The sequence below is a fragment of the Anopheles funestus genome, chromosome 3RL (assembly GCF_943734845.2).
Source record: "Anopheles funestus chromosome 3RL, idAnoFuneDA-416_04, whole genome shotgun sequence".
NCBI classification, from domain to species: domain Eukaryota; kingdom Metazoa; phylum Arthropoda; class Insecta; order Diptera; family Culicidae; genus Anopheles; species Anopheles funestus.
Window position 1 is genome coordinate 33088966 of NC_064599.1, and position 22526 is coordinate 33111491.

At 43.9% G+C, this 22526-nt stretch overlaps 1 protein-coding gene across 2 annotated transcripts in view; it reads left to right on the forward strand.

Moving 5' to 3' along the window:
- The window catches only part of LOC125770836 (homeobox protein araucan-like), a 112844-nt gene extending 91391 nt beyond the window's left edge, over positions 1-21453 (forward strand). For both annotated transcript variants that reach the window (XM_049440847.1, XM_049440848.1), the window contains exons 4-7: positions 6567-6889; positions 15987-17412; positions 17570-17969; positions 21321-21453. In XM_049440847.1, coding sequence (XP_049296804.1) covers positions 6567-6889; positions 15987-17412; positions 17570-17609 — 1789 coding nt within the window. In that variant the 3' untranslated portion in view covers positions 17610-17969; positions 21321-21453. The remainder of the gene's footprint in view (positions 1-6566; positions 6890-15986; positions 17413-17569; positions 17970-21320) is intronic.
- The last annotated feature ends 1073 nt before the right edge of the window (positions 21454-22526 follow it).

The window sequence follows — 22526 nt, forward strand, 5'->3', positions numbered from 1 at the left end:
GAAACTTTCGCTATGGCTTTGAATTTTCTTCTGCTACAAAGCAAATGGTAGCGATGCCTTTTGTTTTAAAGTTTAGAATTCCTCCATGAACTTGTTGTCATCGTCAGGCCGGCAGCTGTGCCAGAAAAAAGGGGGGTAAAGAGAAGCTCTGTTTCGGATGCAACTTTGCTGTGATTACCGTGCAGCCGAAGCCTGGTTATGGAAATAAAAGGTTTCGCTTTCAATTTGTGCAAAAGTTAATCAAATGCCGTGGCGAACATTGTTTTCTATTACACGTTGATTTGTTTTATTTAAATAGCAAGTTTATTATAAGTATTAAGGAATTTAATTTTGTGAAAAAGTCACAAAGTTTTCCTCTTTTCTCTATTTCCTCTCTTCGATTCTATTTTCCAGAAGCATTGTTTGGAAAATAAGAGGAGTGTTTTAAGAATTATATAAAATTTGAAAGGAGCAAATAAAATATTATAAAATTTTAAATCAAATTAAATACCGATTCGATTACTTTTGTAAGTAAACTTATGTTAAGCACTGCACTGTTTTACATGACGGAAAGATGTAAAGAAATTTTTTTCTTCAAAGTTGCTCAAAATTTGACTTTAACTAATAATTATACTAATAAAATATAACCTATTTTTTTGGAAGCTTTACTGATGAAAAAGTTGATTTCTCGTAGAAAAACTTCATAAACAAATTAAATTCTGGTTTTGGAGAATTTTGTTTAAACTGATGAGGATTTTCACTTTTCTCGAGTAATTTTTTTAAAAATTAATTAATTAAAAATTAATAAAAGTTTAAAAAACTAATTTATCTAAAACATATATCAAAATATTACCTCACGATAAGAGAGCTCAGAGACTCACTATCAAGCTCCCTCGATAATTAGAATCGACTATTACCTCCTAACATTAAAATCAAGTAAATCTACGTAAAAACATCCTCTCGCTAAATCTATCAAAAAAGCAAACTATTTCACTTAACACTGCTCATAACAAAAACCCCCGTACATTAATCGTCTCTCCCGATTATTACAACGTGTTATCATTTCCTAACTCGCTTCCCAATCCGTTTACCAAATAATTTCCTCCTCATCTAATCGACTCTTCCAAACACGGGTACGTAAAACGTATCCATTAGCGTTCGCCAACCGAATTAGCCGGTAACAAGTGTACTTTACAACCATATTCCATTTGCATCGTTTGCAAATTGCACTAAAAAAAAATGGAGCGACATGCTAACAACAATAACACCGCGGTACGTATGTTTCGTAAGTGCACACGGGTATGTATCAGATAAAACAAAACTGAGCCAATAAACGCCAATTCAACCAGCAGTAATAACGTAAAAAAAAACTAACGGCGGTATAAGGGAAAAACAATATTTGCACCTAATAATGGGCAATCAAATGCACGTAATATCATTCCGCCATAGATTTTTCCATTGTGCTAACTGACCTATACAGTCACACACATATACTCGTGATTGACCAAATGTGTGTGTGTGTGTGTGCGAGTAAACCAGACACGATGGCATTGTGATGTGGTTGATGAAAATAAAAGTCACATTCCATGTAAGGCTCCCCAGGGCTAACCGGGAAACAGCAAGAGTGCATTACCAACCACCATAGTTGGGCGGTGGGTGGGGAGAACCTTGTGGGGTCTGTAAAGCTGGGACACAGGTAATGTGCTGGTGCATTGTAATTAAATGCAGACGAAAATGCATGTAATTAATACCTAATCAAATATGATAATTTGCCTACTATACCTGCTGTAACTGCTGATCGTCGTCACTGCACTTGCAACAGACACATGAGCATGAGATGCCCAATGGCATAAAACTTTGCGGTGCACGCACGGTGAAAAAGTGCATTTCAGTGTTCAGCAGCAGTGTTCGTTTGCTGATTGTGGAGTGTACGTTGATCGAACCCGAAACCATCACGACAGGGTAATGTCATTAAGCAACAGAGGGCTTCGTGGAATGCTTATACAGTTGAAATGATGAAAAATTTAATTGAAAAATTAAGGTCAAATGTAAAGCTAATGGAAAAATGATATTTTCTAATACTTTTAATGAAGATGTTTACATTTTCTATAAATTAAATCTTTTTCTGTTAAGTTAACACCTGCTACAATTGCGATGCATTCCTTATCCACGTCTTATCATACCGATGTAAACATGCTTCCTGCACGATGCATTCTATTCATGCACTAATCTTGTTTCACTCTTGTTGCATCGTGCAACACTAACGACCGTATGCCTATCTTTGTACGGGCGTTGTTTGCAATTATCAAAATTACTAATTAACAACACACATAATAAACATGGCAACGATAATGATGCGACGTGCGTCTGTCACCTACGATCGTGTTGTCCCAACAGGCGGAAAACTTGCCAACTTCGTATAAAACCAATTTGCGTACCGCTTAGCAAAACTGGAAGCAAAAACAAAACAAAAAAAAAACGCATAAAATGGCAAAAACCGCACAAAACCGGAACTGCATGTCTTGGAGCGCATTTGAAGCGAATGCAGTGAAGCGAGCTGAGATAGCGATCGCACTCATACGAAGCAACACCAACATGTTTGCATTAGCGATTGAATGTACGGAAGTTGTTCAAGTTCACATTTAGTGCTTATCAGGGACAGAACTAGTGCCTAAATATAAAACTGTAGCTGTTTTTCTGTACATTCAGTTCTCCTTCTGGCATGCATGTTGGAGGAAATTATTGGAGAATTGATTTGATTTGTTGATTTCTTTTCGTTGAAGGCTTGCAAAATTTTAACGTCATTTTATTGTAACAAAACAAAAAAAGGATATTTTATTTTTAATTTATTAATTGGAATTAATCATTTCATAATATACCAACTTCAACTTCATGTTTCATTAGAAGAATTACGACTTCAAACAGTTTAAAATATTGTTGCGTGAACCTGCTGAGCACATTTGACTGGTTGCTTAATCATGTATGATTTATCTGCAGCAATATGCATGGAATGCAGGTTTTAGCAGTATTTTAGTGACCGTACTAAATGAAGCAACATAAAAGAAGTATTTAATAACCTTTGTTTGTACCTCGCTTGCACCCATTTGTCACATTGAATCGAGCAAAATCGGTTCAAAGTCCCTTTGGTGGATGGCGGGCGATGATGAACCCAGCTTGGATGAAACCATTCTTCTGTGCTTTATTTTTCCATTTTGCCAGTTCGTGATCATGTCTTCCTCTCGTTTCTTCAGCCCCCCCCCCCCCCCTCTCCTCACTAAAATCAAACCTAAAGCTGGAGAAATATAAATAAAATTAACTGCTTCTCAAAAACCGGAATAGTTCATCCGACAGCATTGGATCTCCATTTTTGCGCTCAATACCCGCGTGTGTTAAGCTTCCCCCCTCCCCACGCGAACCGAACGTGGGTGATAATGAATGCCCCATACCAAAAGCCCAAACGGACATTCCGATTCCGTGTGACAACGCCCGTGGAGTTGAATAAGCAGCGTGCAGCACCATCACGTGTGCAATCAACCGCAAATGTTCAAGTGCCGGTGCTGGGGCAAAAATTAGTAAACTACACACGCTAAGTGCATTCCGGATTCGGGATGGCAGGGAAAAATAGGTAGCGAGAGGGTAGAGACTGTTGGCTAATTTTCATATTTCCGACTCATCTCATCCCCGCCACCAAAATTGGATGCTGTGGGACGATAATACTGGATGGGTAACCGCACATGATTGACAGGGGATGTGATGCACAAATCCTGACGGGCTTTTGTCCAGTTCTGCTCTTCGAATGTGTTCATGGTGGAGTGAAAACCATAACCACAATGCCGTGAACGTGATGGTGCATCAGTGTGCGACAGTTTTGCGGTATTTGATGTATCTCCATTCTTTATTTGTTTACTTCAGAAACCAAATCTGTCACGTCACAGCTGTGACGTCGCTCATTTGGTAAGCTGACTGTTTCCAAAGTTTTTGTTTGTTTTACTTCCCCTTTTTTGTGCAAAAACCATTTATTTTATAAACAGTCTATTTAAGCAGCTTCTTTAACAGGGTTCTTTTTTTCGATTTGTCACACAAAAAAGTGCCTTCCAATGTTCGCCAAAAAAACCTGCCTGGTGGCCGATTATTATTCAACTTTAATTAATTGATGCTCATTACCGTTATTAATCTTGGGCTCCTTTTTTCCACTTTCCTCTTCCCGATTTGTTCTCTTCAATGCACGATTCAACGGGAATAAGACTGATCTTGTCAGTCGAAAGAGAGAGGAGCCGACGATCTCCGATCGGAGGCTGATCTGAGTTTGGCTGAAGCGAAGACTGGCCACCGGCAATGGCAAACATTGAATGACCAGAAGCAACTGCAAGAAAATGAAACACGCTAGGAAAGAAAAGAAACAAGATCAAAATCGACAAACAATAATACGACCCGAGGCCGAGTTCTACAGTAGCTACTGCTGCTGCTGCTGCTGCTGATTCACGAACACAGTTACCTCCCTGCTGTCCGGGGCAACCGATGATGCTTTCGGTCGATTATCGGCAGTGAGTGATCTTTCACAAACGCGCCCCGCACACAGGATCGAGCATGAGCACCGGTGGAGATTTTCTGTAATACACGTTCAACGAGGTCCAGACAACACATAAGACCGGTAGGAGATCCCAAAAAAAATCCCCCAGCGCCGTCCACTCGCCGTAACGATCCGATAACATCTGTATTTAGCCACGGAATTGATGCTCATTTGGTTTATCAAATAAATAATACGATCCCGCGCGTGGTACCCGTGGCCGCATCGGGTCGTAGCGTGAAGCACTCCCGAGGTGGTCCTGGTACATTTCTAGCTGTTCGAATGCTGGCGAGCTGATCTCCCTCTCCGTAGAAGATTACGAAGAATGCCCAGTGAAGTTCTCACTTTGTTAGAAACTGCCACGAGTTTCATTACGTGGTGCTACCGGGCTTTTGCGTTGAACGAGTGTTTTCCCAATACCCCGTTTACATCTTTTAAGATTGATTTGAATCTACACCAAGATTGTCATCCATTTGCGCGTTCGTCTGTAACTGGTTCACTTTAAGCTTACCGAAAGGAGCTCGCTCTTATCACGCTGGTTTTTTGTTTCTTTTTTTTGGAGTGAATGGGATTAACTAAATGGGGATAATATGTATTCATTCTCGGTGCATGGGTTTAATAAAAAGGCAGCAACATTTCTAAATCATGTTTATCTAGTTAAATAAGCCCCATCGATCTGGATGTTCGCTTGATCGTGCTCATGTTTGACCATTGTACGATCGGGACAGGGTGTGCTCCAGACGAACCAGAGCGAAAAGAGAGTTATTGTAATCATTTGTTAAATGATGATGAATTTATTAGTCACGAATTGACCTGGAACTAATATTTCAGCTTGAATAAATTACTCCCTTTCGAGGGTCATAACTCATCCACTCCAGGGTTTTGTGGAGACACACCGAAACTGAATGAATTAGAACCATTGGAAGGTGGTACGGAAAAGAAAACAAGGAAATAGAAAATGCATATGGATTAAGCAAAACGTTTTGCTAGTCACAGCAGAAAAAAAGACAACGAACCGGATCGAGTAAACGATAACGATTGTATTCTTTTGGCGACTGATTGGAGCATAAGACCCGTCCCGCGCGATGGCAAGGGGACAAACAACAAGGGATAGCACGCTTCCTAGCAAAACAAAGTAGCCAACAATGTGGACAAACTAGCAAACAAACAGACAAATAAATAATTACTTTGCTTCGGTATTTATGCACCACCGGCGGGAAGGGTTAGGTGTGGTATTGATAGAATAGTGAAAAAAAAACTCCATCGGCTTTTGACCACCATGCACGGTATGAGACCATCGCAGGAATGCTGCAGGCCTAAGAGACCAGAAGATTCCCGGGCATTAGCGTACGGAGGAAACGTGTGACATGTTTCGCGCCGTCCCTTATGGGGCTGTCACATTGGTCTCGTTTTCAGGACTGGTGGGTGGGTTGGGTTGGGCTGGGTGTTCTGCCGGAGGTGTACCCGGCTGGATGGGTCAGCTTCCACCCGCTGGTTGCATGCATGATTTATGATTATGAATATATTCGCCTGAGAAAGACCCAACCCCGACCAACAACCAAATACTGAAACCCTGCTGTAAGGGGGTTGGGGCGGGGAGTTGGAGATGTGAAGAAGGAAAAAGGCAGTGGGGTAAAGCATCGCGTTGGGCCCGCTTTGATCGGTTGCTGGAGTGTTCTTGAAGGTCGCCTGGAAGGAACAGTGCGCCCACCCGTTCCAGACAAAAACCCGAACACAAGCGCGCGACCATGGAGCGAAGACAATTTGTCATTTTAATGGTAGTTATACTTCTTCCGCTTATTTACTGCTGCCTTTACGAAGTGTGCCCGTGTGTTGGGTGTGTGTTTCTAAAGGTTCTTGTTTTGATCCCGAAGATCATCGTTGGGGCTTTTTTTTAAATCCATTGAAAAGACATACAATGTAGAAAATACTTGCTAGTATTGCTTACAATTATCAATTAAATGTAACAATTCTAATAAACATTTTTCCTAATTCTTTCACTTTTTGCTCCCATCTACAGATATGGTGCGGGATATGATTTGGCCGCACGCCGGAAGAATGCAACGCGCGAATCGACCGCAACGCTGAAGGCGTGGCTGAACGAGCACAAGAAGAACCCTTACCCGACCAAGGGCGAAAAGATCATGCTGGCGATCATCACAAAGATGACGCTAACGCAGGTGTCCACCTGGTTTGCGAACGCGCGGCGGCGGCTCAAGAAGGAAAACAAGATGACGTGGGAGCCAAAGAACAAGACGGACGACGATGACGATGCGATGGTGTCGGACGACGAGAAGGACAAGGACGATCTCGATCCGGACAAGGGTGGTCGTGATCATAAAGGTAAGCGATCAGCAGTGTCTAGCAGCCGTGTGTGTTTTTTTTTCTTCCTTTCAAATATTTCCCCCCATCGCCTCCACCCTCTCCTCTTCCATCTTACATTATCATCCTGTTAAAAGGTAAACCGTTTATCAATCGCAATAAGAAGTGAAGTGATCGTGCCGATGTCGTGCAGCTCAATGGCCGTAAGTGGAAAGAACCAATTTCACCACAAAAAGGAAAAGCAACATCGATAGAACGTTTGCATTTTCTTGCAGTTCTCACGGGAAAAACACACCCTCATACGCGCCCTCTGTTCCCAGGAGTACACTGGCGCTGCACCATTTTCCCTTCTCAGGCACGAGTTCGCTCGAAAGACTTTTCCTTCCATTTGTTCCACAATTTCCTTGCGCTTCAGGCAACGCGAAAGATGTTGATGATGCTGTTTACCTTTCTTATTATAATCATCACTCTTCCTTGAATGACTTGCACATCCCACCCTCCCGGTACGGTTCATTTTTCCGTTTTGTTTCGCGCTAATGCGCCCTTGCTACACTTGGAACTTTGGCATCACGCATGTAAACCAAACCATATACACACACGGAGCACTCTTCCACAGGGAAATGCGACTGAGAGAGAGTCGCGAACACCAGAGCTGAAGGGAATGGCAGCAGCCGAAACACACAACATCATCGATAATGCTACGGTTAAGTGATGATTATAATCACCGCGGGAAAATCCAACCGTATCTATGCCACTCCGGGGTGAAGGTTCCGGGTAGCTTGGTGGTTGACTCCCAAGGTGTCTTGTTTGCCGACAGGATCAATGCAAGAACTGTCGGTCGTACGCGCGCGCGTTCCCTCCACAACCCCTGTACGAAAAATACAAAAAAGGAACTTTCTCTTTCACTAAGGACTAAGGACATTTCTCCTTCATTCATGGCACCGGGTCGATCCGGAGGCAGTGGGACCATAATTTACGATGTCGGCATACGTTTCTCGCCTGGAAAGTCATTTATAATATGAAACTTTAATGTGTTTATTAAGGGCTGACGGTACCGAGCAGAAGGGGATGGGGATGCCGTCATCGTATTTAGCGCAAGAAGTAATAGGAAAGAACCCACTATCCTAGACAATGCCGGTTGATGGTTTGCTTCGGTGTTTGGTGTCGCTGTGCTCTTTGCGTTGCGTTCGTCGCGCAACGCTTACTTTAAAGGGAAAGGAGGCAAAGCTATGGCAAGGATCCCGTGTATGAGATTGTGCATTTCATTGCCAAACTCCCACTGACGGGCATGTCGCTAATGCCCGTCTAAAGTGGCCAACTGAAACCTCGAGGCCGGTGAATTATGGAGCAGTTTAAAGTCTGTATCATGCCCATTTTTAGCACACGGTAAAAGAAGTACATCGTCTGCGTTGCGTGCTAATTTCTGTGGTATGGGAAAGATGTTTTGATCGATTTATTTCGCTGCGTCCTTCGCATTGCTTTGGATTGAAGCTGTGACATACAGCTATTGTCAAAATATGGCGTTTGTTACAGCTCGAAGAATAAGCTATTTATTCTAGCAAACTGTCAAACACAGCAATGATGTATGGGATGTCGTTGATCATTTTTAATTGGTTCATAAAATGTTAAACAATGTGAGGACTCTTTACTTAAAAGAGTTTTTGTGGAGCTTAACGTATTAAGAAATTGAAGACTCTAGCTCAGAGTGAATCTGAATGAATTTTTATCTGAATAGTGAATCTGAGTGAATCTGAATGAATCTCTTTTGTGAAGATCAGTGAATCTTCAAAAATTCATGAATCTCTGAAGATTCAGGATTTAAGACATATATATTTTTATATTTCAATTCCGCAATGCCGAAATTCAATGATGATAATTTAGGCGAATAATTCTTTAGAAATTCGTGAGGTATGACCCAAGATTTGAGGAACTCTTCCCAAAAAGGTCATTAAACACTTCCCAAGAAATTTCACAATGCACTCTTCACAAATACATCTCCACAAACACATTAAGCTCATCAGTTATCTCTTTGGTAGTAAAATAAAGGTTCGACAAGCAGCTTGTTAGCATCCCGAAGCCCAAGTTTGGGTCAAGATGAAAATATTCAATCGACGGACGGGACTCGCTCCGTGTATTATTGATTAAATTTTAAAATAGGTCTACCACCGTCCACAAATAGGACGTCCCCTAGTGAACGATGCAAAAAGTTCCCAGCATCGTGTCTTTCAACAAAGAAGAAAAACCGTTCCTTTCCGAATTTTATTCCCCTCCCACCTGAACCACCCCAACCTCGGGACCACGATCGGAAACGCCACTGGACTAATCATATTAAATTATAATAAAGTTTAATTTTCTATTCAACAACCCTTTTATGGAACACACAGGCGCTCTATCTCTGCGCTCTGATGATGCCCTTGCCGCTTTCCCTCCGGCAGGTTCTTCATTTAATTTGAATAATACCCATACAAACCTTCTGCCTCCCTTTTTTTCCACCTTGCAACTCATCAATTTGCATTTTCACTTTCAATTTGGTTTTGGAATTGAAATCGTTTTGCGAAACGAGCGTCCGATTTGGTTTCGCTTCCCCTTTGCCAATGTGTGTCGAATTCAGTTTTCCCGAAGAACAGTGTCCGCAATTTGTGGGGTTTTTTTCCTCCCGACCCTTTTGGCACCCTGGCCCACTCCGCCCGCAGAACTTGATTTCTTTTAGCGTAAAAATTAAATCGGCCATGGCAGAATGAAAAATGCCACCGAACCGAAGCATTTAATTAATTGATGAAATCGGTACAGTTTTAATTAGTGATGAATTTTCACCCACCGCCAGACCCACTTTTCCCCAAGAACTGACACCGTGTTTCACCGTTCCGGAAACGGCCGAGTCGGCTGATGTCCCCTCGTCCGATGTCGTCATCTGGGACAGTGAATGGTTTTGCACGGGGCTTTTTGGGAAAATATATCAAATATAAATATATCTCTCTCGCAGCAGAAGATTCCGTTCCCGATCGCCAAACACCAATTTTATGGAACGCAATGTGGCGAAAGTTGCGACAGGACACCAACCGAAAAAAGGCAGTGAGGAAACAGCTGCTAATAGCGAAACTAATCCCTCGGCGGTACCAGCAACCGTAACATGGCCAGCAAACCTGAAAGTGTCTCGTCAAATCTCGGCTGTCAAATATCGCTCACACCGCTCGCACTAAACCCCAGGAATTCTTGATGAATGTTCCAAGTTTTTGCGCTTGATTCGAACGCAACGTAAATTGAATATGGAAAGCGATACCCATCCCGTGTGTAATCCATCGCCATCTGGAACTGCAACCGAACCAGTTCCTTCGTACGGACCCGATCTGCTTGGCGAGGGTTTGCGAGGATCGAAATCGAACCGTCAGCAGCAACAAACAAAAAAACCCTCGTTCTCCTGCAGCAACCTCGAAGGAGGTGACCGTCTCGTCCCATTTGCGTCCCAAACAGAGTGGTGAAAATTAAAATCATTTCATCCATTTTGACAGACGGAGACGGTGAACTGTTTGGATGCTGTCACGAAAACCACTCCGGCCAGAAACGAGGTGTCGCAAATGAAATCATTAGGCAATGCATAAAGTGCGATAATTGAAACGAGAGCGCATAAAGCGACACACGAGACCAGATTCAGTCCGAGCACCAGCGTCCAAGTGAAAATCGGTATCATCTGTTCACTTTTCAGATCCTTCCCGGCCCTAGCTATGGGGCATTTGACAGCTCAAAAAGGGGAAGGCCATACGGTCATAGGGCCGGTGCTGCCTGGAACTTGCCACTCACTCCGACAGCAAAACTCAAAACAAACTCCCGGGAGAATTTTGTGCCAAAAACTCCGATAGATGAGCATTACCTACACGAGTCTTCGGCACTGTGGTGGTAAAATGTTCGTCCCGTACCGTTCCCTGCGGGCTTATAAAAGCCTCTTTATCAAGTCCACACTGTAACGAAAAGCCAAACCCCGGACCAGGGAGGATCCAGGGATTTCCAGAACCTCACCAAAAACTTCAGTTCACCGCTCCGACCACCGTCTTTCACCGGAGGCCAATGAATATCTAAATAACAAGTGGCATTTTCACTTAACTTAATCGGATAATGGATATATTATCACGCACAGTCATCAAGATTTCATCCCCCTTGTTGCATTCCCACTTCGCCCGCCTGGTTTCAGTGCCACGAAAGCATTCAAGCAGCTAGGGGCGAGATTTCGGGATAAAGCATTACCCACCCCGCCGAGCACATCGACCATTCGAGGCGCCTCTCTCGCTGCAGGAGGGTCAGGACTAGTGTTGGAACCGATTCAACTTCCGCTCAACGTCTGGCCCATCATCACCGGTGAAGAATAGGGGAATGCTTTATTGCTCATTTTTTTGCTCGCAACTCGGAGCATTATTGCCGGCTGCAAAGGGCCGCGCGGTATTTTTTTCTTCCCCATCGAGTTGTTAAAAACCTCGAAAATCTATCAACATCAAGCACGGTTAGCGAAGGACGAAACGTTGCCTCAAATTCCCATATGGCCCACCGTGGCTTTTCCGCTTCGGTTGCGTCAACGGCAGGGGAACGAGAGCGACCGGTTTTGTAAAGTTTTCCCTTCTTAGGACTGAGAGTTTTATTCGGAGGGTTTAGCGTACGGTCTCCGCCCCTACCCGGAAGGTTCGCAAATTGACTTATTCCGATTTCCGATTGCTGCAAGGTGTCAGAATTCTCACTTTGATTTGTTCGCCGATTCCGTTTTTTTTTGCTGCTCCTATTCGAGCGCGTAATGTTAAACGCTTCAGAGGGTTTTTTTCCACCGGTTTTGCTTTAGAGGAAAGAAAAAAACGATGCACGATGCACACGGACAAGATGGATGGGTGTCCAATTTCGTCACTGTCAGAACAGGTTGTTAAAATTTGGGTCGCTTTTCTTTGGCTAATGGGTCTTGATGTTTTTTTTCTGCTAATTTAAATCCGTCAGCTCATCCGTGTGATGGTTTTTGGCGGGGTTGTTTGAGCCTCTGTTGGGTAATTGTACTCCGTGTTTAACGAATTATATCACACAATACGACACAAGTTAGCTAATTTCAAATCGAGCTTAGGGTCTCCAGTAAAATTTGGTTTAGAAAATTTGCATGCACAAATACGAAACGATTTAAAGCATTTTATTCACTATTTATATTCTTTTCCAGTATATCACATCGTTTAAATGTCTTATTCTTGAAGAATTCCTCAAACTTTATTTTTATAGCAAAATCAATTTTATAGGTTCTTTAACAACATTTAAATTTAGTAGTTTTGCTCCCAACTTCAAGTACATTAGAACCTATTTTAATCAACATTGTTTTGCTTCATTTCATAAGCAAATAATTGTCATCATACGTCCAGACTAGCGAACGGGATTAATGAGCGTGATCAATAAATTACCTTCACACAAGCACAGCATTTTGCCCATATCAGTTCACTCATTCCGGGCAATACATTCCCAGTAGAATAAACGCCATTCCCGTCCGTCCCAAAAAAAAACACTCAGATGTTGGCATCGATAGTTCTTGTTAAATAGATGCCGTACTATCACCAACAATATATTGCTCCCGCTCGTTAGCGTTACGCAGTCGTTGACTAAAGTCCCAGACACCCTTAGCCAATCTACCCTCGCCATTTGACCCACGACAATGAAGCGGGAAAAGGTTCACCGTAGTGGTGGTGGTGATGGTGGTGCAATGTTTTCAATTGAATGAAAATCACATAATATCACTTATTAAGACTCAATTCATTTGCTCACCCTAGCCGCGCTTTGTACGGCGTTAGTCAAACAACCGTGGCACACGGAGCACCGTTTTGGTCCAAAAACCCTCGTTTCGTTATTTATTTCCACAACAAGGGAGCAACCCGGGGATTGATGCCGGGGTTTTTGGCATCGCCTAGACCAAACGAACCATTTCACACTGCCGTCAAACACAGCGGGCTCGCACACGCTGCAGTAAGAATCCTTTTGCCGAGGGACCGAGGGTCGCAAATAGTGTGTCTGGTTTGCAAACCCTCGCTTTTTACACCGCAAAACATTGAGGGTGTTCACGGCAGAAACAGAGAAAGCGAGCTGGAGGAGATTGTTTTCATACGACGGGTTGAAGTCATTAAATCTCTTGGTGTCGAGAACGAGCCGGGTGATTCCTCGTTCCAGCATCCGGGGAGGGTGTTTACTGTTATTAGATTTAATTCACCATATCAAATTGTTGAAATAAGTTTATTCAGGGTCAATGATTTTTATTAGATTTGGAAAAATGGGAAACATATTTTTCCCGACTGTTCCGTACGGTCTACGGGATACGGTCTTTGACCGTTCAGCAAATGCCAATTGCGGCTCGATTGGTTTTGTTGCATTGTTCCAGCGCCTGTGACCACAGATCGTTGTCCGATATGATGTGGTGAAACTGTGGTTAGGGGTAGTAAAGATCCTTCATCATCTCCTGCTGGGTGTACATCTCGAAAGCAGTACGGCCACTTCAACACTAACGCGCCACTCACACGCACCGAGAGCGCCTGTGTGAATGTGTGATTTATGGCTTTTCTTATGTGTCACCAAACAAACTATCGTCCTTGTTGCTGTTGATCGTCTCCATCCAGCTTCCAACTCCACCCCCCCCGAGGGGAAATGGTCACTCTAGACGAGTAAATAGTTCACCCAAAGACCCTTTCGCAACAATAGTGAGCAGCACGGTTTAACATTGGATACATTGGAGATGTCGAAACCGTGCGTCCCTTTCGTGTCATACATTGTATTTACAGAGGATATAGTGTTTAATCCTTTTTCTTCGCGCGCCTTCTCACACACTGGCACTGGTAATAACTTGGGAAAGCGGTGGTACGGTTAGTAACACCGTACACAAATAAATAAACATACGCAACATTCACTTGCACATGTTTCATATCCTTCTCTTACCTAGTGTGGTCTTCGTTTTACTTCCGCTCTAGGGCGCCAACTGCAAAGGAAGCTACCAAGGATATGATTTAGGATACTACTTTGCTTGGATGGCTGCGAAAACATGAAGCCTCCTTTGTCCATGTTCGTTTGCTTCAGAAGGATAAAATCCTCATCTCTGTGCTCTTGGAACAACTATACGAACCTATAAAGAATGGATACAAATTTAACTCCCTATCATAAACATACCCTCATGAACCATATCTTCCACCCAGCAAAGCCCAAGGTGGTCGGGTTTCAAGCGGATGAAAGGCTGAGTTGAGCCGGGCTCCGTGTGGTGTCTGGTAGGTAGTCTTGAATCACATCAAGCATCAAGCTGTTGCAGTTGCAACCTTACAGGCAAACCCATTCGTTGACCATCATGCTGTCCGTGGCAGGTGGCCATTGCGTCAATTTCGCAAAAGTGACGCTAACGCCACCACACATCCACGTGCTTTCTAACCCTCAGAATGATGGAATGCTTTGTCTAGTCTGGGTACGCAATGCCTGCAGCAGTCGTCGTATCTGCAAAGTCTTGACTGTGTCATCATAAAACGAATCGATCAAATAGACAATTTCAGTCGAATTGAACAGAGGAATTCTCACTATTTGAGGAGTTTGGTCAAAATGAGACATTAAAACTCATATTCACAAAAAAAAATCTAATTTCTGCAATAGTTAAAAAAGAAGAGGTTTATTGGTTTTCTATGTATTGAAGAACTTTTGAAAAAAATTATTTTAATTTGATAAAATTGCAAAGTTTTCCCATAGTTCCAATAGGCAATCAAATATCCTCAACAGTAGATTCAGACTGCTCCATCATTTTACCCACAAACAGGGTACTAAACCTTAACAGAAGTGTCAGTAACCGGTACCGCAAGACCATCGATATCATCCACGAAAACAAATCACAATTCGATGATGCATCGATGGTTGCATCGGCCAATTTTGCAAAACCCCTTTTTACTCCACATCACCTGCCCTACTATGGTTGGCCATCGAAATTGTGGCTAGTACACCATCGAAAGAAAGTCCTCATTCCCGCGCAACCCGGGCACTCCATCATACGCGGCCATCAAACCAATTCGCTTCATCTTCATTCCGTTTGTCGCAACTACGAGTTGCGCTAATGGAGACGGATGCATTTCGCATAATTCGCGCTTCCATTTCGTTAAGGAAATGGTCCAATCAACAGTGAGCCTATGGCATTGGAGAAGCAGAGGACGGAAGAAAGAAAAAAAACCCCTCGTACGTACTAACCACACGCTTCCGTGTGCAATTCGGGCTTCAGGAATTGATTTGTCGAGTGTGTCGGATGTGTCTCCATGTTTCTATGTTCCCGTCCCCGAACCGAAGCGTCAGGTGGATTTCCAAAACAGCCTACCAAACAGGCCTCCCAGGAGTAAGGAGGAGAAACAAAGAAATCCATTAAATTCCAACCAGCGCTTGTGTACCGGCGGTGTGCTCTTCCGCTTCGTTCCGGCCGGCAAATGTCGGAGTTTGATTGAGTGATTGACAAATCGGTTCGTGCCGTATCGATCGATCTTGCGTTTCGGGAACGTTTTATCACTTTTCGTGCTTCTTTGGTCGCTCGTTCGCTAAACTTTGCGTTCAGCGCGGGCCCAATCGTACCAGCGCCTTCCGAACATTGATTGATATTCCTTTTTGCACATTTAAAAATAGTTGGCATACAATTCACATTCATTTCATTCGCTGTTCCAATGTCTGTTCAACGGATGATTCGGATGGTTCGGAGTGGTTTATGATAGTAGGGGTGGGACGTTTATACGCTGTTGGATCTTTTCCGGCAGGAAGAAATGAAAGACAATACAACATGTTACCGACATTGTGAAGCAGCAACCACAAAAACGACCCCAGGTGGTTGTTGTGGCATTCAAATGAAATTTCTAAAATTGAGATGTATCTTATTTAAACATGTACAAGGGAACAAGGGAAGGGGCTGGATGGATGATGAAATGTTTAAACATTATTAAACGAGAAACATATATCAACAAATTGCATAATTGGAAAAACTCTTACGAGTTAAAATGTGTTAAACATACTCGCTCGTTTTACATAAAACAATGAAATTTCATTACAACCTAGCTAACAGCGTGAAGCTTTCTCCTTTGTCCCTTTTCATGATGGGCAATATTCTTCGTTCTAGACATGCATCACCATCATCACCATCATCAGCATCACGTCAAGTCCGAGCACGACAAGGACGAGGATGATGACGATCTGACCGACGACGAACGGAAGCCGGAAAACTTAATGGGGCATCCGGGACATCTGGGGCAGCATCATCCGTACTACCACCATTCGATGCTCGGGGGACACCACCATCAAACCCATCACCATCAGCAGCAGCAGCAGCATCCGCTTCAGCAGCATCCGCAGCTGCAGCATCATCCACATCACGGCGGTTTGCTGAAGGGCGATATGGACCATTCAAAAAACCAAACGGGCAGCGACTGTGGTGTGCCGATTCCAGCCTCAAAGCCAAAAATCTGGAGTCTAGCCGACACAGCCGCTTGCAAAACGCCACCACCACACCACCTTCCGCTCCACCTTCAGCACCACCACCATCAGCACCATCCGCACCAGCAGCACCAGCAGCAGCTTCAGCATCATCAGCTGCAGCAATCGCATCCTGCGCAGGGTCTGCACGGTTCCTGGATGACCGGTACGAACGCCGACTATCACCCAAACCAACCGCAACAGGCCCACCATCTGCAGCAACAGCAGCAGCAACAGCATCTACAGCAGCAATCCTCCCAGCAGGCGCATCACCTGCAGCAGCAGCAGCAGCAACATCATGTGCAGCATCCGGGCAACAGCAATGGGGCGAACAGTATGATGATGATCGGCGACGCCGGTTCGCCCATGAGTATGAGTATGGGAAATACCAGCAACAGCAGCAACACCACCCCACCCAACAATCAAGGTATGGGGGGGAGTATGGCCAGTGGTATGATGAACAGTTTCGCGAGTACCCCTTATTCCCGCTATGGGGGGTTTCTAGCAGGAGCTCAACACTACAATACTACCCTCAACAACAGCAGCAGCAACAGCAGCAACAGCAGCAATACCAGCAACAACAGTTCGACTACGGGCCAACCGGTATTGAACCACCCTACAACGCCAACTTTGCAACAGCAGCAGCAGCAGCAAGGCAACAACCTCCAACAGCAGCATCAACAACAGCCTATGAACAGTACCCCGTCCCAGCAACAGTCGATGGGGTTTCCCGAGGTCCAGACCGACACGCCGCCCCAAACACCGCCGAATATGAAGCTGCCCAGCATGGCGGCGAACCTTCTTACAACCCCTACGACCGGTACCTGCTACAGTAGCAGCAACGGCGCGACTCCCAACCCGGCCAGTGTGAATGGCACTAGCAACATCAACAACAACAATCCATCCACTGCTAACAACAATAACAACAATGCAGGCGGTTCTAGCAGTGGGTATGCGTCATCGCCGGATTCAATGTCGCAGCAAGGTACCGGTGCACCTACGGGCGGTTTCTTCCGCATGCAGCAACAACAGCAACAGGAACAACCGGATGGCTTTAAACCGTTCTTTAAGAAGTGAGTATAGGAAGCATACGATCGAAAAAGGTTGATGGCAGGAGACATCAACTAGATCACTTCAATGAGGTTTAAAGTAACGAATTCATAGCGATCACTACAAGAGTCTAATAACTGATCTACTTTTATTTTCCTTCACCGATATTTTTCTTTGTAGCTCATCGCAAGTCGGAAACGGTTACGTATCACCGGTTTGAGCTAACCAACGACCGGACCTGTTCCGAGGATCTCACGTGGAAAGCATAAGATTACGGCTAAACAGCATTACCAGAGCTATCAACAATCACCACAAATATGGAGTAGCATAAAGGCGACAACATCCAGCATAAGACATGTACAGAGAAGCTTATATCGATCGAGACACCCTCCACTTCGAAAAACCCGCAAATGCAAATGGCAGAACACAGGACACAAATCCTTTGGTTTGACGCTTTTTTTTCCGCTGGAGATTTGTTTTCACCGTAACGCGTCCTGCTCTGTGCGCCTTTCATCGCGACATGTGAGACCAACTCAACCAAACCTTTTTGCTGAAGAAACATTATCCATCATCGCTGGAGGTAAAGCACTGTTCTTCTCAAAACTCGGTCTCTTAGTCTTGAAACCGAACAACAACAAAATACGTTCATCCTCCCACATCATCCTCATCTATGTATCTTCTCCCATTAATTCTCCCAACCAAAAAAAAAAAAAAAAAAACCAACCTCAATAACGGTCATAGACGCAGAGAGTTCCAAAAGCTGGCAAAAAGCCAGTGCATCAAAACTTTCTTCCTCTTAGGCGCGCAAATGATTAATGATTGTGATATGGCGGAAAATTCGTCACATCCGTCAACGGCACGCCTTCACACACGAGACACAAAGACGCGCCATGAATCTATACGCACGCAATCCAAGGGCACCGGAGTACCTCACGGCAATATCCCGGAGCAATCGGGGAAGGTCCTTCTTTTTGGGTGTTGAGTGGGATTTTCATTTTCATCCACCTCCGATGTAACCTTATGACCCTCCCGACCCACTTGTCTGAACCACCCACTGTAAGTATCGCTGTACGGCACACAATCGGCTCACCAGAGACTCAACATTCGGTGCACGTGTGCCCGGCGTGTTTGAAATGTTTGGACAGCGTACCATCGCTCATCCACGTGACAAAATTAATGTAGGGAAAAAGTTTGCTTTCATTCCCCCAAAACCGTTTTTTCTCTCGCCGTTGCTACTTTTACGTGGCGATCTCAGCCACAACACCGTCTCCTCGGCAGGGTTAAGGCTTTAAGAGGCCAACCGTCACATACATAGACACGAGATTTCCCTCGACAATTTGAGCCACCGTACAGCATCGTCTGATATTGATAGTGGCACTCAAACGCGAAATAAATTCATTACCCTCTAGCTTGGAGGAGGTGTGACACACTTTCGAATCGACTTCTGCAACCGTTCGGTGTTGATTTGTTAGGGAAAAAGATAACATTTTCCCATTTCGACTTTGGATTCCGGGTACAGGGTTATTCAGGATGTCTGGTTTAACTTGCTGTGTTTGTTTTAGAAACGCGTGGATGTGTTTTGTTTGCCCTGCTCTAGCACGTGTTGCATTAGTGGAAGGTGTACCAAACTTGACGTACACGAGAAACCAACCTCAAAGCGAATTCATGACAATAAGTTACATTTCTAAAGTGGACACAAACTTATCTACCCCAAATGATTCATCTAGCACAGCGATGTCACCGATATAATAGACACGTAGCGGACTTAGAAGCGTTTATTTAATTAGTTTCTTCTCTCTAAAAACCTCCCCAAAAAACGTTCAAACATCAAACAAAAGGAGGCGTTCGGTCTGTTTTGCTGGTGATCCGTTCACACAAATTAGTGCAGACGCAACAAACCCTCCTGAAACTGCGGCCGCTTAGAACCTGTTCCGATGCGTTCTCAGTTTTTTTTTTCTCTTACGACCTCAACTTCTCGCTCGATCTGCGATCCGTAACGATCAGCTCTTTGATCTATCCACGTCCTCCTTTTCCGCTCTCTTGCTGCTTCCTACTCCCCGCAACCAAATGGGCATCTGTCTCCGGAACCGAAGACCGGTGCCGGGATATATTTCTCCTGATTTATAGATGTTCGGGAATAAATTTCCTGATCGCATATTAAATGCCGCACCTCGAAAACCACTAAAACAAAGGTGATGCTCCGACGGTGAAATAACAAGAGGCAGAGCAACAAAAAAAAAATGCGGGAAGCTCCGGGAATCTCGCCGGGACAAGCAAAACAGATAAAACATACAGTCGTACAGTCTTAGCAAAGACACCAAACATTTCAAACTTTCGGTCAGGAACGGAGTTCAGGGGGTTTTTGGAGCACCACACAACTGGCAAAAGGATCGCGCCCGATCGGTCGGCTCTTTCTCAAGGCCAGCCCGGTATGAAACCGAAAGAAAAAAACACGCGTGGGTTTTATTTATTTAACTTGGTGTTTTTTTTCTTTTGAATAAAGGAAAAATTTGTCCTGCCGTTCGTCGTCTTTTGGTTCCTGTGTGTCTTTCTTTGCTCTCGTTCGCTCGCTGACCAAAAACGTCAATGACACCGCACCGGAAAGGGAGGATGGGGAAGGGATCACATCCCATCTCATGCCGGCAAAAGGGAAAGACGGATGTCACCCGGCATCGCGTTCTTTGTCGCGCTTTTTTCTTTTCGTTTTTTTTTTTTGGTTGAAGGGAAATAACCGGCACCACGAAGACTTACTGCACCCAGTCGAATCCCCCATAGTTCAGGGGGCCCCGGAAAGTCTGGTCCGGTTGTGAAGTTTGTGGTACCATGCTCAACGCCTTCGCTCGTTCGTTTTGAATGTTTTTCGGTTTGTTGGAGAACTTTAGTGTATTTGGCTGACGAGCCGTAACCAGGCACTCCGAGCGCGGCAGCGTTTATAATGAGACAGTATCGTACCGATACGATCACAGTTACACAGTTGGGAGACCAGTTAGGTGATGGGTTAGGCGCACGATCAAGCTATGCCGAAAATGGTGACATTCGTCCCCATTCGTTACTTCCCGTTACCGCGCCCGGACGTGGTTTATATTAATTCATTCATAAACATTCGAACTAATGATGCTTATCGGTACTGAGCGATCGTCTATCTTAATCAACTGCTCCGGACATTCTGCCCCTTGCCGCTTTTGGTGGAGCGGGGGAAGGACTTCTCAACTTTCCACTACCGAGCTCCCTCAGGAAAACACGGGAGAACGAACCATTAGTATGGTGGGACCATAACGACCATACTATGGCGGCAAACGTGCGGGTTTTTGGTGCCGCTTGTGCGATGGCGGCATCGTGGCTTGGAAGAGGAAAAAAAGCCAAAGAGATTAATGCAGACGATCCCAACAATATCATAAATCTCATCTCAATCTCTGCACCTATGCGTCACACCGAGGCGTTGATAAAGCGCGTTTGTGGACATTCTGGTTTCTTTTTTTGAGAGGAACGTTTGCTTAACCTTCCTACCGGACATTGCGTAATGATGCAATCGGAGAATCGGGACGATCATAATTTCTTACCGTCTGCCCTACCTTCACCAAGGTGTCATAAAATGTGTGAATTTTCTGCTTTTTTTGTTGTGAAGTGGAATTCATGCTTGGTGGAATGGTGGAATTTTACGATCACCTTCGATGGTATACATAAATCGCTCGCTTTTTTGGAGGATGTTACTTCCTGTCCTGGTCAGCGTCAAGATGAAGTGAAACTGTTTATGATCGCTTTCCTGTCATTAACACCCAATTCCAATCGATTAACACAATCATCATTTTTTCCCCCATTCCCAACAATGGGCTCACTAATATCCATTAGGGCTTCGATTATGCTGGAATGATCGTAACCTGCAGATCGGTTTATTAATTTTACTCCCCTTTTCCTCTCACAAACTTTTCAGGAAATTGCACAACCTATCAAACGAGAAGCTACCATACCACCGCAAATACACAGTATACCTATGGAGAATGTTCATTTGGCGGTTCGTACGAAACACGAGAGTATTCTATTTGAGGACGGAGCAAATGGCGACGATGGATACCAGTGAACCAAGCACCTGTGAACGTATACGACAAACGAATGATATGAAAACTGGAATGCGTCCTCGGTACATCCGCACGAAGGGATGACACCAAAAAACCAATCACGTCACGAATAAAATCACTAAGTAGATTTGAGAAGAAAAGAGAGATAGAAAGCGAAAGCGTCACAAAGAAAGGAAAAAAGCTCGATTATTACAAAAAGGATGGTAGTTTTTTTACTCTATATTGATCGATATGGAAAACAAGTGCAAAGCAAATAAAGCGGGACAAGTGCAACTACGAAGAAAAAAACACGGAGAAAAAGATAATAAGCTGTCCAATGCGATAGGAGGGAAAATCAAGATCGAAACTCTAAGCTAGCTAATGCGATAAACACAGAACAATTTCTTATAGAAGCAATATGCTCGTACGCCGTTTTGAAGTGCTAAGGAACTGCAAACTGTAGAATGAAATAATATGTGCAATTTTATACGAGATACAAGAGGGACGACTAACGCCATCTTGTTTTCCTTCTTCCCCAAAAAACCGTTCCAATACAGAAGCAGAAGAAAAATCTGCAATCAATTCCACCGATCGGATTGCACCATTCGAATGTTAAACTCCTCTTTTACAAAAGTCTCACAATTAAGTTTTTAAAAACACGAAAACAAAAAGTTTCGTAAACAAAAACCCATACAAAAAGCATTCTCCTTAACTACATCGCAGGAGAGACAATGCAAAAAGTGAATGAATACAAAACGAAACAAATCATCATTTGGACACGAAATGCAAAACAAAAAAGGTAACAACTTGTTAAGAGACGCATTTGTAATCTGTGATAACAAACAAAAAACAACAAAACAAAAAACAATGTGAGGAGAACAAAAAAGAAAACAAACAAATGATAATTGATAGCGAGAGTGGATAAACTACAGTGCGAAATGATGAACGAAATCCAAATGTAGCACGGTGGCGATTTTCATTAATAATGGTAGCTGTTTTTGTTTTTGTTTTTCTTATCATCCCATTTCCTTCCCTCCCTCTCCCTTCATATCAATGTTTTTTTTTCAATGGATGTTACATAA